Source organism: Sciurus carolinensis, chromosome 10 (genome assembly GCF_902686445.1).
Source record: "Sciurus carolinensis chromosome 10, mSciCar1.2, whole genome shotgun sequence".
Classification (NCBI taxonomy): domain Eukaryota; kingdom Metazoa; phylum Chordata; class Mammalia; order Rodentia; family Sciuridae; genus Sciurus; species Sciurus carolinensis.
The window spans coordinates 138,760,830-138,782,323 of NC_062222.1; the positions used below are offsets into that span (position 1 = coordinate 138,760,830).

The 21,494-nt window shown below is 42.8% G+C and overlaps 1 protein-coding gene across 17 annotated transcripts in view; it reads right to left on the minus strand.

Moving 5' to 3' along the window:
• Grk4 (G protein-coupled receptor kinase 4) overlaps positions 1–21,494 on the minus strand; it is a 115,183-nt gene that overhangs the window by 78,656 nt on the left and 15,033 nt on the right. For 15 of the 17 annotated variants that reach the window (XR_007110574.1, XR_007110571.1, XR_007110575.1 and 12 more), the window contains exon 2: positions 3,692–3,787. The exons of the other annotated variants lie outside the window; for them this stretch is intronic. Coding sequence is in view for 9 of the 15 variants with exons in the window: in XM_047567220.1 (XP_047423176.1) it covers positions 3,692–3,787 (96 nt within the window). In the remaining 6 variants the exon portion in view is untranslated. The remainder of the gene's footprint in view (positions 1–3,691; positions 3,788–21,494) is intronic. 17 annotated transcript variants of the gene reach the window in all.

The window sequence follows — 21,494 nt, forward strand, 5'->3', positions numbered from 1 at the left end:
ATATCTCCCAAACAGTAGACAGAGGCTGCCACCAGACACCCCCATCCTGCAGGGTCAAAGGACCTAGCACCTGGTCTTCCGACCCCTCAGAGGTTGCTACGTGTTCCAGGCATGAACAGCAGAGGTGGGGAACTAGCATTTGGAGAGAGGGCACTGGTCCCCAGTAGAAGACATGCTACCAGGAGGGGAGGAGCTCTGGCAGACCAGACCTGGAGAAGCGTCTGGGTCCTGAGCCCACAGTGCCACAGGGTTAAAAAGAAGACCACTCCTCAGTTTTCATTCTTATCCTAAAGAATTAAAGTCAACATCCTGTCATTATACACGTACGCCCATGTTTACAGCAGCACAATTCACAACACCCAATCTACGGAACCTCCCTCAGAGTCCTTCAACAGACGGGTGGTGCAAATACACGGTGGTGTTTTACTCTGCAATAAGGAAAAGTGAAATAATGTCATTTGCAGGGAAATGGATGGAATTTGAGACCATTATGTTAAGCAAAATAAGCCAAATTCAGAAGTCAAGGGTCATAGGGTTTTTTCTCGTATGTGGAAGCTAGAGAGTAAAAAGGAAAAGAAAGATGGCAGGAATCTCACAAAAATCAAAGGGAGATCAGTAGAGTGGAGGAAAGTGCGGTGAGGTTGGGAGGTAGGGAGAAGGGGGAAGTGCTGGGGAGGACATTGGTCAAATTACATTGTTATATTGTGAGCATGTACGATTATGTAACAACAAATCCCACCATTATGTGCAACTATAATGCACCAATTTAAAAATGTGGAGAAACGATGAAAAAGAAGAGGAAAAGGTGCTTCAACAAATCCTCTTGTCCACCGGTCATAGACAAAGATGTGCCCACAAAGCAGAGGACCTCAATAGTATATCATCGTGTCCCGTGAGACAGTTCTACTTGTACACAGTCACTGCAACTCACTTCTACACTCACTTGACATCATGCCCAGTATTCTAGGGACAAAAAAACAAACTCAGAACCTGTGGCCCCATCTAGTGGGTCCTTGACCTCTATGACACACCCACCTGCCAGAAACTGTCCCAGCCCCTAGTTCTCTGGACCCCCAGCTCTCCAGACCCTACATGGATCCTTCTTGTGGCTTTCTGGTCCACCTGACCAGTCTTTCCTCTTCATGGAGCCTAAACAGGATGAAAAGTCTTCTGAAACTGGTCAGGAGCCCTCTCCCTGCTCATTCTTGTTCTCTCCTGAGGAGGATCTTACCTACTTCCAGTCTCGTGACTTCTGCATCTTGCCTGTACAGATATCATCCAGACTTCTCTGAGCTCTCCACATGAACACACAGCTTCCCCAACTAGGCTAGGCTCCATGCCGTGTGCTGCTGCTTTGAACACACAAGACCTGGAAGTCTTCCTTAAGAACTCCCCTGGATCTGCCCCACACAGAAAGCTGCTGGATATACTTCAGTATCTCTCACTGTCCTCTGACTGTTCCAACTCCATCACCACATACCAAACCACCGCCCTCAGCTCCTGCCTGGACCACATCTGTTTCCATGCTGATCCCTCTGGCTCCCATTCTCCTAGTGAAGCCTGAGAGACTTCCTGAAATGTAAATCTGATTGCATCCCTCAACTGCTAAGAACCTGGCAATGTCGACCTTTCATAACTTCAACAGTCCTCCGTCTGCAGCCTACACACCCTACCATATCCTTCCACCTCCCCAGAGCCACTCTCTGCCTTTGTATTTGCTCCAGGAAGATTGGCCCTCCTTAAGACCTTGGAAATTGCCACATACCTTCCCAGGTTGGGGCCTTGTACTCATTAACCTTGCTGCCTGGGAAATTCTCTTCCTCTCTCTCACCCTATATTTCATGCTCCTAGCCCAATTCCTTCCTCAGGAAGCCTTCTCTGATCATCTCTGCCTCACCCCCAATTAGATTAAGTTTCTCTCACCCAGCTGTCTATACTTTTTCCCTAAAATTTGTAATTTTGTTTATTTTTATAATCATTTTTCTATGATTATTTGTATCTATCTGCCAAGAGACTCTAATCTCTGGGGGCAGAGACTGGGTCTGTTTCTCAACTGTTGTATTTATGGTAGCATACCCACTGCTTTGTACATAGTGAAAACAGGGGATTATGCTAACAAGTTAAGTAACTGGACAATTAATGTAAGTTACTTCATCTGTGAATTAGGGGCATACTGAGGTAATGTACAGGCATATGTATATAAAAATATAATTTTTTTAAGTCTATGAATATATTTGATTATTATTATTATTATTATTATTTTGGTACTGGAGACTGAGCTCAGGGGCACTCAACTACTAAGCCATATCACCAGCCCTATTTTGTGTTTTATTTAGAGACAGGGTCTCACTGAGTTGCTTAGCACCTCGCTATTGCTGAGGCTGGTATTGAACTCAGCAATCCTCCTGCCTCAGCCCCCCAAACTGTTGGGATTACAGGCGTGACCACCACACCCAGCTATGAACATATTTGAAAGCATAAGTCTCCTAAAGAAAAGTTCGTACTGTCTTAAATATAATACAAATGTCAAATAATGGAATCAATTTCCATACTAATCTGTCTACGCTATACTCAGAAAAAATTATTTACATTATGGATCAAATATCAATTGGTTCAAAGAAGATATACACTTCTTAAGACCAAGAAGTTTTAAAAAGTTGCTCAATGTCATTAGGCCTCAGAGAAATTCAAATCACACTACTCAATGGCTATAATGAAGTCATCAAGTGCTGGCGAGGGAATGGAAGAAGTTCAACCATTGTTTAATGTTGGGGAAATGAAAAATAATGCAGCTACTTTGGAAAAGTCTAGTAGTTCCTCACAAAGTTAAACATACAGTCCTCATATATAGTAGGCTGACTAATAGCCTCTCAAGATAACAGGTTCAAATCCCTGGACCATGTAAATGTTACCTTATTTGAAAAATGGTCTCTGCATATATGATTATATGAAGGACCCTGACATGGGTTATTTGATTGAGCCCTAAAGGCAATCACATGTATATTTACGAGAGTCTAGAAAAAGACTTTTGCATTTACAGTCAGTGATATATTCTTCATTTTGAGATGGGGTCTCAATATGTTGCTGAGGCTCTTCTCTAATCCTCCTGCCTCAGGCTCCAGAGTAGCTGGGATTATAGACATGCACTATTGTGCCAGGTACCATTGATGATTTTTTGTTTTAATTTTTTCCAGTGCTGGGAATTGAACCCAGAGCCTTGTGCATGCAAGGCAAACATTCTACCACTGAGCCGCAAATCGATTTCTAAAAATAATCATGGAATAAAAGTATACTTCCAAAGCATAAGGGAAAGCACAGCAGATTAAAAAAAGGAAAATTAAAAAAAGACTTGGTATGTCTATGTAAGGAACTAAAATCTCTGTATGGAAACAAACACTATAAACCAAGCCAGGTGAGGTGGCAAATGCTTGAAATCCTAACTACTCAGAAGTTAAAGCAGAAGGATCACCAGTTCAAGGCCAGGCAGGGCAACTTAGCAAGACCCTGTCTCAAAACAAAAAATAAAAAGGGCTGGGGGTGTAACTCAGTGGTAAAGTGTCCCTGTGCTCAATCCCCAGTACTGCAAAACTAACTAATTAAGCACTTGAAACACACGGAACACAAGAAAGTGGACCCCAAGACAGGGAGCGGGGCTGGCACCCTGCTGAGCAGGGAGGCTCTGCTCACTCACCAATGGACTCTCTGAGCTCGCTGCACTGGCTGACACGGGGCAGCTTCAGTAACTCCCTCCATTTTTTGCTACGACCGGTTTTTTTGCCATATCCTCCTAAATTTGGGGGGGGGGAAAAGGCATTTTTCTCAGTTTCTTTATTGATACAATATTAAATTTATCAACATAGTATTTGTAATGGAAAAAAGCATTTTTAATTGTCAAAGATATTCAATTATAACAACTACTGACACTAACATATGGGTGGATAGTTTGGTACCTAAGATGAGTAAAATGTGAACGAATAATAACTTGTCCTACCTGGAAATCAACTTGACGAAGTACAAAATTTCCAAGTGATGCAACCAATTGCTGGCTTCGTCCTTTAGAAACCACGTGACCTTGATCCTCTCTAAGTAGCACTGCTGAGCCTCAGTTTCCAAATTTCTGAACTGAATCTGACATGACATTATTGTATGGGACTGCTTATAAATATTTTTTAAGAATTTAATCTTTATTTTATTTATTAGTTTTCATCTCAGCAGCACAAGGATCCTTCTCTAAAATAAACCATATCTTAGGCCACAAAGCAACTTCTAGCAAATGCAAAAAAATAAGAGATTAATACCTTGCATTCTATGAGATCATAATGGAATTGAATTAGAAATCAGTGATGAAATATAGAAGCTTCTCTAACACCTGGAGACTAAGAAATATGCTATTGAATAACCAATGGATAGCAGAAGAAACTGGGGATGAAATAAAAAAATACTCAGAGGTAAAGGAGAATAGCAATATAACATATCGAAATCTCTGGGACACTATGAAGGCAGTGCTAAGAGTAAAGTTCATTGCACTGAGCTCATTTATTAAAATAATAGAAAATTGCCAAATAAATAATCTAATATTATATCTCAAAGCCCTAGAAAAAGAACAAAAGAACATCAAAAGCAGTAGAAGACAGGAAATAATTATAATTAGAGCTGAAATCAATGAAATTGAAACAAAAGAAAAAATCCAAAAAATTGACAAAAGTTGGTTCTTTGAAAAAAATAAATAAAATTGATAAACCCTCAGCCAAGCTAATAAAGAGAAAGAGAAAACTCAAATTCACCATGAAAAAGGAAAAACCACAACAGACATAACTGAAATACAGACGATGATCAGAAATTATTTTGAAAATTTATACTCTAATAGAAAATCTTGAAGACATTGCCAAATTTCTAGAGACATATGATTTACCCAAATTGAATCAGGAAGACACAGAAAATTTAAGCAGATCAATTTCAAGCAATGAAATTGAAGATGCCATCAAAAGTCTACCAACCAAGAAAAGCAAAGGACCACACAGATACTCAGCTGAGTTCTACCAGACCTTCAAAGAAGAACACCAATCCTCCTCAAATTATTCCATGAAATAGAAAAGAAGGGAATCCTTCCAAACTCATTCTATGAACAAAACCAGATAAAGACACATCAAGGAAAGAAAATTTCATATCAATATCCCTTATGAACATAGATGCAAAAATTCTGAATAAAATACTGGCAACTCACATCCAAAAAGCATATTAAAAAGATAGTAATCAACTGGAGTTCACCCCAGGGATGTGAGGTTGGTTCAACACACAGAAATCAAGCAATGTAATTCATCACATTGATAGACTTTAAGACCGGAATCACATGATTATATTAATAGATGCAGAAAAAGCATTTGACAAATAACGGCACCCATTCATGTTCAAAGCACTAGAAAAACTAGAGATACTAGGAACATACCTCAACATTGTTGAAAGTTATAAATCCTAAACCCAAGGCCAACATCATTCTAAATGGAGAAAAATTTAAATCATTCTCTCTAAAACCTGGAACAAGACAGGGATGCCCTCTTTCACTACTTCTATTCAACATAGTCCTGGAAACTCTAGCCAAAGCAATTAGACAGAAGAAAGAAATTAAAGATATGAATAGGAAAAGAAGAACTCAAACTATAACTATTTGCCAATGACATGATTCTATATTTAGAAGATCCAAAAAATTCCACCAGAAGACCTGTAGAACTCAAATGAATTCAACAAAGTAGCAGGATATAAAATTAACACCCATAAATCAATGCCATTCCTATACTTCAGTGACGAATCAACTGAAAGAGAAATTAGGAAACTATCCTATTCATGATAGCCTCAAAAAAATATTTGGCAATCAATCTAGCAAAGAGGTGAAAGACCACTACCGTGAAAACTACCGAACTCTAAAGAAACTGAAGAAGACTTTAGAAGTTGGAAAGATCTCCCATGTTCTCAAAGAATTAAAATTGTCAAAATGGTCATACCGGGGCTGGGAAGATAGCTCAGTTGGTAGGGTGCTTGCCTCCCAAGCACGAGGCCCTGGGTTCAATCCCCAGCACTGAAAAAAAAAAAAAAAGAAAAAAGAAAAAAAAATGGTCATACCACCAAAAGTGCCATACAGATTTAATGCAGTTCCTATTAAGGATTGATGATGTACTTCATAGAGACAGAAAAAACTGTCATGAAATTGATTTGGAAAAATAAGAGGCCCAGAATAGCCATAGCATTCATCAGCAAAAACAGTGAATCACAATATCAGACCTTAAATTATACTCCAGAGTAAGAGTAACAAAAACAGCAAGGTATTGGCACCAAAACAGATACTTAGGGCAATGGTACAGAATAGAAGACACAGACATACCCATATTAATAGTTATTTCATACTAGACAAATGTATCATAAACCCAGATAGTAGAAAAGATAGCCTCTTCAACAAATTGTGCTGGGAAAACTGGAAATCCATATGTAGTGAAATGAAATTAAACCTCTATCTCTCATCCTGCACAAAACTCAAAGTAGATCCAGGACCTAGGCACTAGACAGACACCCTATGCCTACTAGAAGAGAAAGTAGGCCCAAATCTCCATCGTGTCAGCTTAGGAATCGAATTCCTCAAAAAGATTCCTGAAGTGCAATAAGTGAAATCAATCAATAAATGGGATGGTATTGAATTAAAAAGCTTCTTCATAGTAAAGGAAATAATCAAGAATGTGAAGAGAGAGCCTACAGAGTGCGAGAAAATCTTTGCCTCCTGCCCCTCAGACAGAGCATTAATCTCCAGGATATATAAAGAACTCAAAACACTTACCGCAAAAACAAACAAACAAACAAACAAACAAAAAAAAAACTCTATCAATAAATGAGCAAAGGAACTGAACAGACATTTCACAGAAGAAGAAATACAAATGTTCAACAAATACATGAAAAAATGTTCAACATGTCTAGCAACTAGAGAAATGCAAATTAATTAAAACTACACTGAGATTTCATCTCACTCCAGTCAGAATGGCAATTATACAAGGGGCTAACAGCAAGATCTGGCCCTGGGGAGGTTGTTGGATTTTATCCTCCATTTCAGCCCTTCAGTACTACTCCAATCCCCTCAAAAAAATGGTCTGACTGCCCCTGCCCCCGCAAAAAAAAAAAAAAAAAAAAAATACAAGCAGCAATAAATGTTGGCCAGGATGTGGAGAAAAAGGTACATTCATACATTGCTGGTGGGTCTGCAAACTGATGCAACCACACTGGAAAGCAGTATGGACATTTCTCAAAAAACTTGGAATGGAACCATTTGATCCAGTTATCCTGCTCCTCAGCATATACCCAAAGGACTTACAATCAGCATAGTATACTGATGCAGCCACAGCAATGTTTATAGCAGCTCAATTCACAATAGCTAAGCTATGGGAATCAACATAGGTGTCCTTCAACAGATAAATGGATAAAGAAAATGTGGTACATATGCACAATGGAATATTACTCAGTCATAAAGAAGAACGAAATTACAGCATTTGCCAGTAAGAGAATGGAACTGGGGTCTATCATGCTAAGTTAAATAACCAATCCCCAAAAACCAAAGTCCAACTGTTCTAATACACAGATGCTGACTCACAACAGGAGGGGAGAGGAGAGGGAGGAAGTTGGGGGGAAGGAGTGGAGGAAGGGAGGAGGGTGGTAATGGTCAAGACAGAAGAATGAATCTGACATAACATTCCTATGTTCATATACTAATGAATACATGACTAGTATAGCTCCACATCACGTACAACCACAGAATGGGAAGTTATACTCTGCAAATGTATAATATGTCGAAATACATTCTACTGTCATGTATGCCTAAAAATTTTTTAAAAAGAGTTTAACCTTTATTTGCTTTTATATGGTGTTGAAAATGGAACCCACGGCCTCACCCAAGCTGCACAAGCACTCTACTATTGAGCTACAACACCAGCACCTAAATACTTGTTCTTATAAATTATTTTTTGAGCACCTACTATGTACCAAACATGTGCAAAGCACTAGGAATAAAATGGTAAAAAAAAAAAAAGGGAGGCAGGCTGAGACAGCATGAGGCTCTGGGTTTGAGCCCCAGCACCACGAAACAAGCAAACCAACCCAAAACAAACATATCAGGGTCCTTCCCCTACATTCCAAGTGAGAGAGAGATTAACAAATCATAGATGGTGAGAGATGAGAAAACATTAACCAGATAGGGACAAACAGCATGAATCAGAATCACACACTGAAGGGAGAGGCCGCCCCTGTGGAGGTGGCTGGCAGGCAGAGATCTGAAGGACGGCTTCCATGCTGAGACCAGAAAGGTGCAGAAAGCTTGCGTGGCTGCCGCGGGACGCGTAGGGTCCCCACGCAGCTTTCTCCGCCGTGATTTCTGCTTGGTCACTGTCTTGCTCGGAGGGGCGCCTCTCCCCGGCGGCCCGCGCCCTGCCCCTGTACCGGGGAACCTGCTGACCTGGGCGGCCTGCGGAAGAAGTGCCCTGGCGCGCACAGCGAGGTCCCCCGCGGGCCACGGGCTCTACCAGGGAACGACACCCCACGGTGCGCTCTGATACACCGCTTTCTGAAAACACTGTTCGCAGGACTGATTCTGCTTGGATTGAATTCAAAAGCCTTGAATGAGTGGACTTCCCAAATCGGCCCGGGTCCGCTGAGGGCGCCTCCAGCTGTCGCGAGTGACCTGTACATACCTCATGCAGTAGAGAGAAATCCGGAGGAGCGAAGACAGGAAACTGCAACTGTTCACTGCAGGATCAGATTCTTTTAGGGCGGCTGCAGGGGTCACTGGGGATTGAACCCAGGGGCGCTGGGCCGCTGAGCCGCGTCCCCAGCCCTAGTTTGTATTTCATTAGAGCAGGGTCTCGCTGAGCTGCCCAGCACCTCGCCTGCTGAGGCTGGCTCTGAACTCAGGATCCTCCCAGGGGTGCGCCACACGCCCGGCTCCTGGCCTTCCCGACTCTGGTGTGCCCTTTCCAGATCCTTCCCCTCAATGCCAACTAAGCTTCCCTCTCTCTGTAACTTAAGGGCTCTGAGTCTAAGGACGAGGTAGGAATGAAGTGCAGCCCTGCCTGGCACCACCCCCAGGTGCCCAGGGCTGAGCCGCACCACTACAAGAGCTGGGAACGCAAGGGCAGGCTCCAGCACGCGCGGGCCGCTTCCGCCCGCTGCAGCTCCGGCCTGGCCAGCAGTCTTACGCCCTGTGCAGCTGCACCCGCAAGCGGACCCCTGAGGGTGCAGGACGTGCCGGTGCGCTAGGAGGAATGTATCGCAGCCCAGGACGCTGACCGTTTTAGAATGTGCTAACTCTGAGTTGAAAACCCCGGGAAATGGGCCTGTTACAGACAAAAGCATCAAGGTTGGGGAGGAGGAGGAAGAAGAGCGAAGGTTAACTGAGTAGTCAGCTTGTGACCCAGTCTGCTACTAGTGCCTCAATTACTTTTACATTCTTTGTGATTGTTATACTGTCCCTAGTTCTAAAGCTATCAGAAACAACCACAATCATGAGTGTAGTGTGTAATACTCTAAGCCATTTGTAAAGTGGGTGTGTGTGTGTATGGAGCCAAGAATATATTGTTTTTTTTAGAATCAGATTCATAACTGTGATTAATGAACAGATTTCAGGGGATTTGTGAATCTGGGGGAAAAAAAGTCACCTTTATTTTCACTAACTCGTAAATAAAATTCAGCATTTCCTTCAGTCACGAATGCAAACAAGAGTACAATAACATCAACAGCACCTGTGACTTCATCACCAAGAGAATTGAGATTTTCGTGTCAACTCTAGTTGTTAGGGAGATCACAAAATATAATTTACATTAATACTACTGTCTCCAGTGCTGTATGATGTAGCAAACTGTATTAATCCGTTTTCCAATGCTGTAGCACAACACCTCAGTCTACGCAATCTGTAAAGCCAAGAGGTTTATTTAGTTCCCAGTTCTGGAGGCTCACAAGCATGGTGCCAGCTTCTGTGTAGCTCTAGAAAGGGTCTCATGGTGGAAGGCATCACAAGGAAAGCACATATGGAAGAGAGATCCTACAGTGTGGTAGGAAGCTGGAATGATTCAGGGGTCAAACCCCTCTTTTCTAACAACCTAGTCTCATAGGAGCTAACTAGAGTCCATTAGAACTACACTAATCCATTCGATGGGATATTCCAGTGACCTGATTATCTTCCATGAGGCCCCACCTCTTAAGGCTCCAACACCCCTTTTTTTGGCAGGAGTCAAGTAGAAGGATTGAACCCAGGGGCACTTAACCACTAAGTCACAGCCCCAGCCCTTTTTATTTAATTTTGAGACAGGGTCCTGCTAAGTTGCTTAGGGCCTCACTAAATTGCTGAGATTACCTCTGCACTTGCAATCCTCCTGTCTCAGCCTCCCAAGCCTCCGGGATTACAGGTGTGCACCACCAGACCCGGCTCCAACACATCTTAACACCAACATACCTGGGACCATGCTTCCAACCCATGAAATCCTGGGGGACAAACCACATCCACACCACAACACCAACCAATCTTAACACAGTTCACAATGTCTGGTAGTTAACTGTTCAGACTCCAAAGTGCCAGACGGTGTGTCCCCACATGGGTGGTCCAGCCATCTTTCCACCTTTCTCCCTAATATTACCTGCACTGTGTGTGATTGGAAGCAGGTGAGTCAAAGGTTACCCCACAGTTTAAAATTTTCATTCAAACTAATCAACTGGAACCTTTAAAAATAAGTAAACTTTAACTTGTCTACATTTTAAGTATATTGTCATATTACTTAATGCTTTTAATAACAAAACACATATTATATAACAAAACCATTAAATATTTTTTATAACTACTTCAATGTAGTTGCATTTTATTTTATTGAGGTTAAAAAGCCCTGTTCTATACGTTGTTAGCAGAAATGGCGTGTTACCATAGCACCTATCATTCTGCAACTTGATTTTTTCACGCTATTCCACCCATTTTGACTCTGTTCACCCTCCCTGTCAGGCCCCCTCCCAGAGGCCTCATGACCTCTGCCCTCCTTGTTCCCTGGCCTGGAAAGCTTGTCCGTAGCAAGGCCACATCCCTCACTTTCTTCAGGTCATTATTCCATGTCACCCACCTAAGTTTTCATGCCCTCTCAAGCACAGCCCTTACTAATCCCTTCTTAGCTATGGTAATATACAAACACTGCACTGATCCACACTTAGTCTCTGAGTTCCACAATCACAAATGACGTTGCAGCCAACACCGTGCCCTCTCCCTGCTCTGCAGTCACAGGCGTAGAAGTGGATCCCTGAGGCCTGGGCATAGGATCGCTCACTGTTGGGGTGCTGCCCAGTGCGCTCTCAAGTGCAGCACGAGGCTGTGATCACTTACAGCACACACCTGACCCCACTCCCTTGACAATAGTTCTCAGAGTTACTTTTCACAGTGACACAAGTCTACAGAGCCAGAAAGGAGACATGCTCTCCCTCCGTCACAGAGCTCCAGGGAAATGAAGGGACGTTATGCAGTGGAGTGGGCTCAGCTGACTGCCCTTCAAACACTGCCACCAAGTCAGCCCCAACCACAGACTTCCCGCAGTCTTCCATCTTCCCAGCTTCTGATCACATTCTGAGAACTGCAGACACAATCAGGCTGTCGGAGCCCCAAGGTTCACGCTTAGCAGAAGCTGCTCAGAAGCACGCTGTGGTCCTCAGGGTTCACATCTGTGACCTGAACCACAGCACTGCTGTTTGTGGAGAGTCCAGTGAGGACAAAAGGAAGCACAGAGCTGTGTGTTGCTGGGTGCCACCTCTGCGTTTCCCTCAAAGGTCTGGCCTGGGACTAGATCCTGCTGTGGATGCCTGTGGGAGGGACAGTGCCCCACAGGGGGAGAGAGCTTCCCCACGCATGCTGTCCCATGCTGTCCCGGGCTTTCCTCTTCCACAGGCTGGTGGTGATACCATCCGAGCATGCTGGAAGCCGTGGTCCTAGGTGGCTGACACGCGCACTCCACCCCGCTGCACAAAGCTGACCATGGGCCCCATGGAGAGGAAGGAAACTTCAATGGTTCCTGAGGTTCTATCTGGAACTGTATGTGACAGCAGTTTAGCTACCCTAATAATAAACTACTTTGAGGATGAACAGGACAGCTTTAGCCTGGTGCTTGGAACTTTACAAGATTAAAAAAAAAATGAGTATAGCTTGACTGATATGAAAATAAACTTTTTTTGAATAACACAGTGACCGACTTACACAGCAGAGTCATGATTCAACTCAAAAGAGTTAAGAAGAAAAAGGACAAATTAAGGTATTAAAGTTAACAAACTAAAATTCACACACTTTATTTACTTGTAAAAAATTTTCTTAGGCCAGACTCCTTTTACTTTATGAATAATTCTAATTAGTTGGTTTGATTTGCAACATCGCAACAAACTGGAAGCAGAAAATTAATGAGGGAAAAAAAAAGAGAATTGCAAAGGTCATTTATAGACAAATCACTGTGTGACCGCAAACTGAAAGAACAATCCCAAGTCAGACAGTGTAGCTCATGTCTAATCCCAGTGACTGGACTCCACAGGCTGAGGCAGGAAGACTCATGTTAGAGGCCAACCTCCACAACTGTCACAAAATTTTAAAAAAGAAAAAAAGATCATTTCTTTTTTAATGGTAAAGTACTCCTGACTTCAATCCCCAGCACACAAGCATACATCACACCGCGCGCGCACGCACACACGCACACACAAAGTCCCAAAATACTATAAAAAGGAAAAACACTCCAAGCACAGAATCTGAGCATAATGTAGCATTTCCAGTTATTTTATATCTCTACTCTCTTGCAGAGCAAGATTAGAGAATATCCTAAAATACTTCTCGAAAATGTAACAAAAATTTATTTTCCTTATTTCTAATCAGATATGCACATCTTAAGGCAAAAAGTTTTTTTTTTTTCAAGTTTTATCTCCCTCAAAGTCTATAGGTGAAGATAAGTAAATTTTTAAAAATGTAAAAATATGTACCAATTCCCACAAGATACCACTGGCACACTGAAGACAAAGGAGGGAGTCACCACAGCAGCCTATGAGGTGGCAGGCAAATCAAACAGGATAACAGTACCACTGCCATGCTTAATTAGATTAAAACTCCAGGTTTCATTCCAATCCTCCAAATCACCAGTCAACATAAAATTGGATTAGCTAAATTAATAGTCCAATCAGACCAAGTTTTTAAAAATTCTTAAAAACTTAAGATATTATCAATTAAATTAATATGTGAAGTTGCAATCTATGAGATAAATGAAGCAGCTTCTACACTGAGGTCATTTTAAAGATTAAGAATTTCCCTCCTGAGTGTGGTGGCTCCAGTTTGTCCCTGGAGACTGGGGCGCTCGCTCTCTCTCTCTCTCTCTCCTTCGTGGTGGATATGTTCTGAGCTGCTTTCCTCTACTCTCCCACACTTTTGCCATGATGTCCTGCCACATCTTAGGCCCAGAGGAACGGAGCCTGCCATGTATGGACTGAGACTTCTGAAACTGTGAGCTCCCAAATAAACTAAACTTTTCCTCCTCTAAAATTGTTCTTGTCAGGTGTTTTGGTCTCAGTCATGAGAAAGCTCATAAAAACATCCCCTTCTCTCACTTAATACAGAGCTTTAGGATAAATTAATATAGAAAATGAGTTTTATGACTTTCTGTAAAATTTAGTTTAGTTTCAATTCTAAATATAAAGATGAAAAGAAAATATTTTATTGTCAAAAAAGACCTAGTCGGGCTGGGGTCGTGGCTCAGTGGTAGGTACTTGCCTAGCACGTGTGTGGCACTGGGTTCGATTCTTGGCACCACATATAAATAAATATTTAAAAATAAGTAAATCAAATAAAGACATTGTGTCCATCTACAACTAAAAACCATAAAAAAAAGACCTAGTCATGACACCAAAGAAACAGGCAACAAAGAAAAACAGACAAATTGAATTAAAAAAAAAATTTTTTTTTTTTAGTTGTGGATGGACCATGATTATATGTATTTATTTGCAGTGCTGAGGATCAAACCCAGTGCCTCACACATGCCAGGCAAGTGCTCTAATACTAAGCCACAACCCCAGCCCAATGAACTGAATTTTATAAAAGTTTTTAAGTTCTGTGCATCAAAACACACTAGCAAGAAGCCCAGTGTAGTGGCTCATGCTGTAAGCTCAGCAACTCAGGAGGTTGAGGCAGAAGAACTGCAATTTCAAGGCCAGCCTCAGTAACTCAGTGAATGCTCATTCTAAGAGTAGACTTGTGAGTTGGAGATCCAAGTTATTCAGCAGCTGCAATGCTTTTAGTGTGATGTTGTCTGTGATGATAATCTAAAAAACAGAACACGCAAATTGTTCTCACAGAGCCCTGTGCTAACTAGCAAAGAGGCTGGAAAGCATTAGTTGTGTGTGCTGTTATTAGTCACATCTGGGAAGGTACTTAGAGAGGGAGTGGCAAGGAGGAGAGGGAAGCAGGCTGTCAAGAATTGGTTGCTTTACGAGCAACAATTAAAAGGAATAAAAACAGCAGAAATCTGAGCCTCCAAAGAACATGAAAGTCAGTTGCTACTGGACCTCGAACAGTAAAAAATAAGACTGAAAAAGGCCTTGAAAGATAAAAGCCCATGAGAACTCAGCCCTGTGCAAAGAAAGGATGAAGGATCCACCTTTCCCACACAAATGACCGCCTTCAGTCTGGCCCCATTAATCTGAGGAGCAGAGCCTTGAAAGGAAGGGACATTCAGGCTTGGAAACACATCTAGAAAACAAGAAGACTGTGACCACTGGCAAGTGGCACTCGCTGGAAGCAACTAGGCTGTTAAAAGATAGAACATAAGCTGGGTGCTTGCAATCTCCTCTACTTGGGAGGCTGAGGCAGGAAGATCACAAATTCCAGACCAGCCTGGGCAACTGAGACCATCTCAAAATAAAACAAAAGGGCTGACAATGTAGCTAAGTGGTAGAGCACTTGCCCAGCATGCTCAAGAACCTGGGTTCAATCCCAGTACCATTGAAAAAACAAAAAACAAAAACCAACAACAAAAAAGATGCACATGCGTACGTGAGAGATATTATTAACACATTTAAGGACTCACTAGCTTTTGTTAGTGATTCTACATTAGGCAATGTCTCATTTATAATATAACTATTCTATAACATAAAATATAGAATGGGTGATCCAATGAGCTGAGCAGGGGAGGTTGGTTTTACAGGCATAACAGGGCTGAGGCAAGCAGCAACAGAGGAGGACTGACTATTCTAGTTACTTTCCATAACCAGGTTTGGTGGTGTACCTGTAGTTCCTGCTCCTGGGGAAGTTGAACCTAGAGGATTGCTGGGGCCCAGGAGTTCAGAGTCAGCCTGGAACTTTCCTTAAAGGTTAAAGCAGAGGGAAATTCCTCATGATGGCTAAAACCAGCTTATTTGGGATGTGTCCTTTTTCAGTCCTGATTTCTTAGAAGGCAGTGAACAACATAAGTTTCAGTTTGGTGAGGTAGAACTTTGGCATGAATGGCTCCATTTTGGTTTGGTCTGTTGGGCTCACTGTAAGAGCTCAGTCCAAACCAATGACTTCCTGTTAATTTTTTTCAAATATTTGTTTAGTTGTCAATGGACCTTTATTTTATTTGTTTATATGTGGTACTGAGAATCGAACCCAGTGCCTCACACATGCTAGGCAAACTACAACCCCAACCCTACCTCCTATTAATTTTATTTAACAAGATCAAAAGTTTGTTATGTTTCAGAGAGAATTATGTGTTAAAGAAACCTAGATTCAGGACTAAGGCTTTGAATTTCTTGTTTCTCTAACAATCTTTAACCCCACAAACTTGACAGCAGAAGTGACCCTGCAAAGCTTCTCAGAGCCTATAATGGCTTCATTAATGTGTCCAGAGATGGAGCCACAGAGGAAAACATCCCAGGAGTGGGGCCACAGTGAACAACATGGGCAGGAGTTGCAGTTCCTTCCAGGAAGGCTCCCACTCACAGGGGCCCATCACTGATGGACCCCATTCTTCCCTTTTATAAAGGGGAGTTTCTGTGACAGTCACCCTGCCTCTGAAAATTAGGCAAGAAGATAAAGGATCATTTGGGTCTTTACACAGACTGCAGCCACATCTGGCCCTGATGGAGGAACAGAACATGACCCAATTATTCTGGTCTTTGAAAGGGATTTTGATTTGTGTTAGGAAAAAAGGTTGTATAAGGACATTAACTGGCTAAAGGGGCAGACCTGGTAGAACCCAGCTGTTCTACATGGATTCGGAATACAGTCCCCTAATGTTGAACTCTTGTTGGGAAGTAGCCATCCAGCTAGTGACTATGTTGCTCTGCCCTCTTTTTTTTTTTTTTTTATAAGCTGTGTGACATTTATTTTCCTGTTAACATTAGTATCTATAGAAACATTTTTATTGTCAGTATAAAAATTAACAGGTTTTATTAAACACTTTCTCCAATTCATAACAGAATCAGTGCCATCATCTGCATTCCTGTTGCATGGCCATACCAAAATGAGCAGGAGTCTCGAAAGCAAAACGCCGAGCTTGAATACAGTATTCCGTCTGATGAGCTGGCTCTTTTGGTGAGGTCTTGTCAGAAGCGAATGGAAGCAATCCTTTAAGAAGATGGAAGCATGCCCCAACTCTCAACAGAACAATTCTGTGTCCCAATTTCTTTGATGGGGCTTGAAGATTCTAAAAGGCTTCTCTGACACCAAAGAACCTGGAAGCCATTATCAAAATGTGCTGAGGAGAAAGTGAGCTAATCTGATGAAGGTGCAGCTCAGGAGCAGAAGGTCAGCTGCCACAGGGGACCCATCCACCTATCGTTTCAACAAAAGTCTGCCTTGAGAAACAGATTAAGACATCCTTGAAGGAGGGCACTGATACCCTTTGTCTTGGGAAATCCAGCTAAATGCAGAACTGGCAAGGGACAGTTGCTGTGCCCTCTTTGCATCAAAAGTAGCCGTATGACTGAGAAATATAAGAAAGTGATGTAGCCCACTTCCAGGGTTGGATCATAATGCCCTCCTGCCTGATTCTCCCACATGACATTAGCTAAATACTTTCCTTCATAACTCTTAGCTTTAAGGAGGAGATTAAGTCTGTTTTTTTCCTCACCCCTTTATCCCTAGGACAAAGCTTAGTTCCTGGCAGACAAGAGAGTTTTTGGATAAAAGTAATTTACACAAAGTCAAACAGAGGTAGAAAGTGAGAGCACTGAGATATAAAGCCAGGTACGGCTGGCTCCACAGCCCATGATGAAAACTGCTATTCACACACATTCATTCAACAAACATTTATTGTGCATCTACCATGTGCCAGGCACTATTCTAGGAACCACAGATATTATAGTAAGCCAAGCAAAATTTCCTTCCTTCATGAAGCTTGCATTTTAAAAGGGGAAGACCAAAGAACAAAATGTAAGTAAAATATATAGTGTAGTAGATAGTAACAAGCACTGTGGGGGGGAAAAAAGCCTGGAAGGAAAATAAAAAGTGAATGAGAGTGGTCAGGGGATGCTGCACCAAGAGGACGGAATCTTGAAAGAGGTGAAAGCATAAGTCCTGTGGAGGAGAACATTCCTGGCAGAGAGAAGAGCAAGTGCCAAGAGCCTGGGGCAGAAGCCTGCCTGGCACATCAGACAGTCTGCAAGGATACTGGGCTGGAGCAGAGCAAGAGGAAGATGAAGATGGAGAAGTGGCAAGGGGTCAACTGTAGGTGACCTTTGGACCCCTGTAAGGACTATAGCTTTCACTCTGAACCATCAGGAGGCCATGAAGAGGGGGCTGACACAATCCAACTTAAATTTTAACAGGCCACTGTGGCTAGTGTGTTGAGAACAGACCACAGGGTGGGAAAGGCAGAACTGATTAGCAGCCAGCTGCAGTCTTCCAGGTGAGAGACGCCGATGGCCTCAGTCAAAAGGTCAGATTCAGATTATGTTGTGTTGATGAAGGGAGATCTGAACCTATGTGTCCACAGAATGAAATGTGGCAATGTGACAAAGTCAAGGACAACAACAAGGTTTTGGTATGAACAATAATTGAGGTGCTAAAAGAAGTAACTGAGGTGGCGGGATGAACAATGCCGAGCTAATGACTCTTTTTTTTTTTTTTTTTTTTTTTTTTTTGCGGTGCTGGGGATTGAACCCAGGGCCTTGTGCTTGCAAGGCAAGCACTCCACCAACTGAGCTATCTCCCCAGCCCAAGTTAATGACTCTTTACAGTGCCTACAAGGCCTCCCAGCAGTGATGTGAGAGGGCGAGTGGAGAGTGTGCTGCCATTCAAGTGCAGACCCAGTCTGCGGATGTGAACTTGAGACAGTATCTTGGGTCAAGTCGTAGTACCAGGTGAAGGCAAAGGGAGTGAGCTGGGTTGAGGTGAGAAGTCCTGGTGGAGACGGGGCATTCTGGTCTTAAAAAGTCTAGAACATCAGGGGCATCGCCTATGCAGTCTGAGGCAAGCCATGGGACAGGAAGGGTACTGGTGGAGAGGAATGTCTTCACAGAAGAAAGCACGATGAGTTATGGCATGAGATGAGCACTAAGGGCTGGGGGCTCAACACCCAGGGCACACTGACTCCACACCTGCCTGTCCGAAGGATAAATGTACACATTCTGCACACCTCCAGACACGGAGCTGCAACACTCCACCTGCTGAGTCAGCTCTCACTACAAGGATCCAGGCTCAGTCTAAGGAATAGTGTCACAAAATCAAAGAACAGGCCCTCCTTGCAGGTTTTGGGCTCTTGAGCTGGTGAACTCCAGCAGCCACTCTGCCCCCATTCAACTGCCCTTGGTTCCAAAAGTCACCACTAACATATCATAGCAAAGTCCACTTCTACTTTCCCTGCTGTTCCAAACAGGCCTAATCAGATGAAGGTGGGCTGGCCATGTTGTCAAATCATGTCAAGACAGGTCAAAAGGTGAAGAACTGCCAGGTACAGTGGTGCACACCTGTAATCCCAGCAACCTGGGAGGCTGAAGCAGGAGGATCACAAGTTTGAGGCCAGCCTCAGCAACTGAGTGAGGCCCTGTCTCAAAATAAAAATAAAAAGGGTTGGGTTAGCTCAGTGGTAGAGTGCCCCTGGATTCAATCCCCAATGCGAGGGGGGGGGGGAGATGAAGAACTCAGACAAGGAAAGAAAAGGCAGAGCACCCTCATTTAGTCAAGGGACTGTAGTGCCAAGGACAATGGTTAGCACAGCCACAGATCATTTACAAGATGGACCATGTACATATTTTAAAATACAAGAGTGCACAAGAGGCACAGTTCACTTGGGCAGCAAACCGGGTTGAAAAGCGTCAGAGGAAGGTTTTGGATTTTAGTTTTCTTTTTCAGTATTGGGATTTAAGTCCAGGGCATTTTACACTGAGCCACATCCCAGACCTTTTTTATTGGTATTTTAATTTTTTTTTTTTTGTACTTCCAGATATACAGAATGCCTTTATTTGCTTATTTTTATGTGGTGCTGAGGATCAAACCCAGTGCCTCGCATGTGCTAGGCAAGTGCCCTACCACTGAGCTATAGCCCCAGTCCTTTATTTTAATTTTGAAAAGAGTCTCACTAAGTTGCTGAGGTTCATCTTGAGCTTGCAATCCTCCCTTCTCAGTCTCTCAAGTTGCTGGGATTACAGGTGTGCGCCACCACGCCCGGCTCAGAAGAAGGTTCTTAAGATCCCAAAAAGCAGGCAGTGAAGAGAGGCCACAGCCTTTGAAAGTCCCAGGATTCCCTTATGGAAATGCCTTCATCTGCTTTCAAGATACCTGTTATAAACTGCACTGTCCCTCCCAAGAAATGTGAGTCCTAGCCCCCAGTTCACTCTCAGAAGGTGATTTTATTTGCAGGTCTTTATAGAAATAATAAAGTTAAAATGAGGTCATTAGGGTGACCCTAATCCAACATGACTGGTATCCTTATAAAAATGGGGAAATTCAGTCAGTGAATACCAAAAGATCATGTGAAGTGAAGAAGACAGAGTCAGAGTGATGCATCTACAAAACAAAGCCAAAGACTGCCAGCAACCATGAGGAGCTGGAGAAAGGTCTGGAACAGATTCTCCCTCGTAGCTCACAGAGGGAATCAATCCTACTCACAACTTGATCCTGCACTTCTAGCTTCCCAAACCACAGACAATGAACATCATTTGTTGAAGCAACTCGCTGTTCTCTTCTTCGAATTCTTTTTTCCTTGCATTTCTGGGCCACTTTTGCTTCAGATCCAAGCATACCTAAAATGCCCATTTCTTCATCTGCACTTATTCATTAATTCATCAAATATTAACTAAGCTTCTACTATAAGCCATACCATTATGCAAATGACCTTGGAGAGACATGTCCAGGGCTCCAGGAGCTGCTGACAGTTCTGTGGCAAATGAATCAAGCAAAGCTACAAAAAAGGTGCAGGTGCTAAAGCAAGCTGTTCTGAGCGAGCTGCCGTTTGTGCTAGTGAAACACATGCAATATCCCAAGGGGAGCTACAGGCTGCACTGTCAGCATAGCCAGACATTTTAATACTGACTCAGGAAAGGCAAACCAAACATTACACCTCACTCCCTTTGTTGGCTTCATCAACAGCCCCTCCCTAACGCTCCCCACACTGCGGGTGGTGGGAATGTCAGTCCAGGTGCCTGGCTCTCCCCAGCCAAGGACGCAAAGGATGCAGGGAGGGGATGGGAGCCAAACTGGCTAACTGAGGCAATGAATCTTGACACAAATGAGGCAAATGGGGTTGGGGAGAGGAGGAACCTGCTCTGTCACAACCACAGTGACAACTGAGACCTGGTTATCAGCAGCTCCCTTTGAAATTACAAATTCCAACAACTGGACACCTCCTACCCTCATCCCTGCTTCAATTTTTCCCTTGGTGCTCCTCATTAATAGATCATTTATCTATCTTATTTATTGTTTTTATGTCTGTCTCCTTATAAGAATGTGATCCCCATAAGAAGTAACATCTAATGTTCCGTAGCACTATTGGGTACTTGTGGTTGACAAAAATAAATTGTATACTTCATAACAACTAGGAGGAGGAATTTTGTGGTACAGGGGATGGAACCCAGGGCCTTGCAAATGCTAGGCAAGTGCTCTACCACTGAGCCACATCTTCAGCCCCTCTGCTTTTTTAAAAATAATTTTACTGTGACACAGGGTCTTGCTAAGCTTCCCAGGTTGGCCTCAAACCTGTGATCCTCCTGCTTCAGCTTCCCAAGTACCTGGGATTATAGGCATGTACCACTGGGCCCAGCCTAGGAGAAAGGATTTTTTTAAATTTATTTTTATTTATTTATTTTTCCATTATCTTTTTTTTTTACAGTGGTAAAAATTTTTGAAAAAAAAATCTTTCATACATGTATTTAGGGTAATGATGTCTGTCTTAATCTACCGTTCTTCTCATCTTACCCACCCCACCCCTCCACTCACTCCCCTCTGTACAATCCAAACTTCCTTCACTCTTCCCTACTCAACCCCCACTATGGATCAG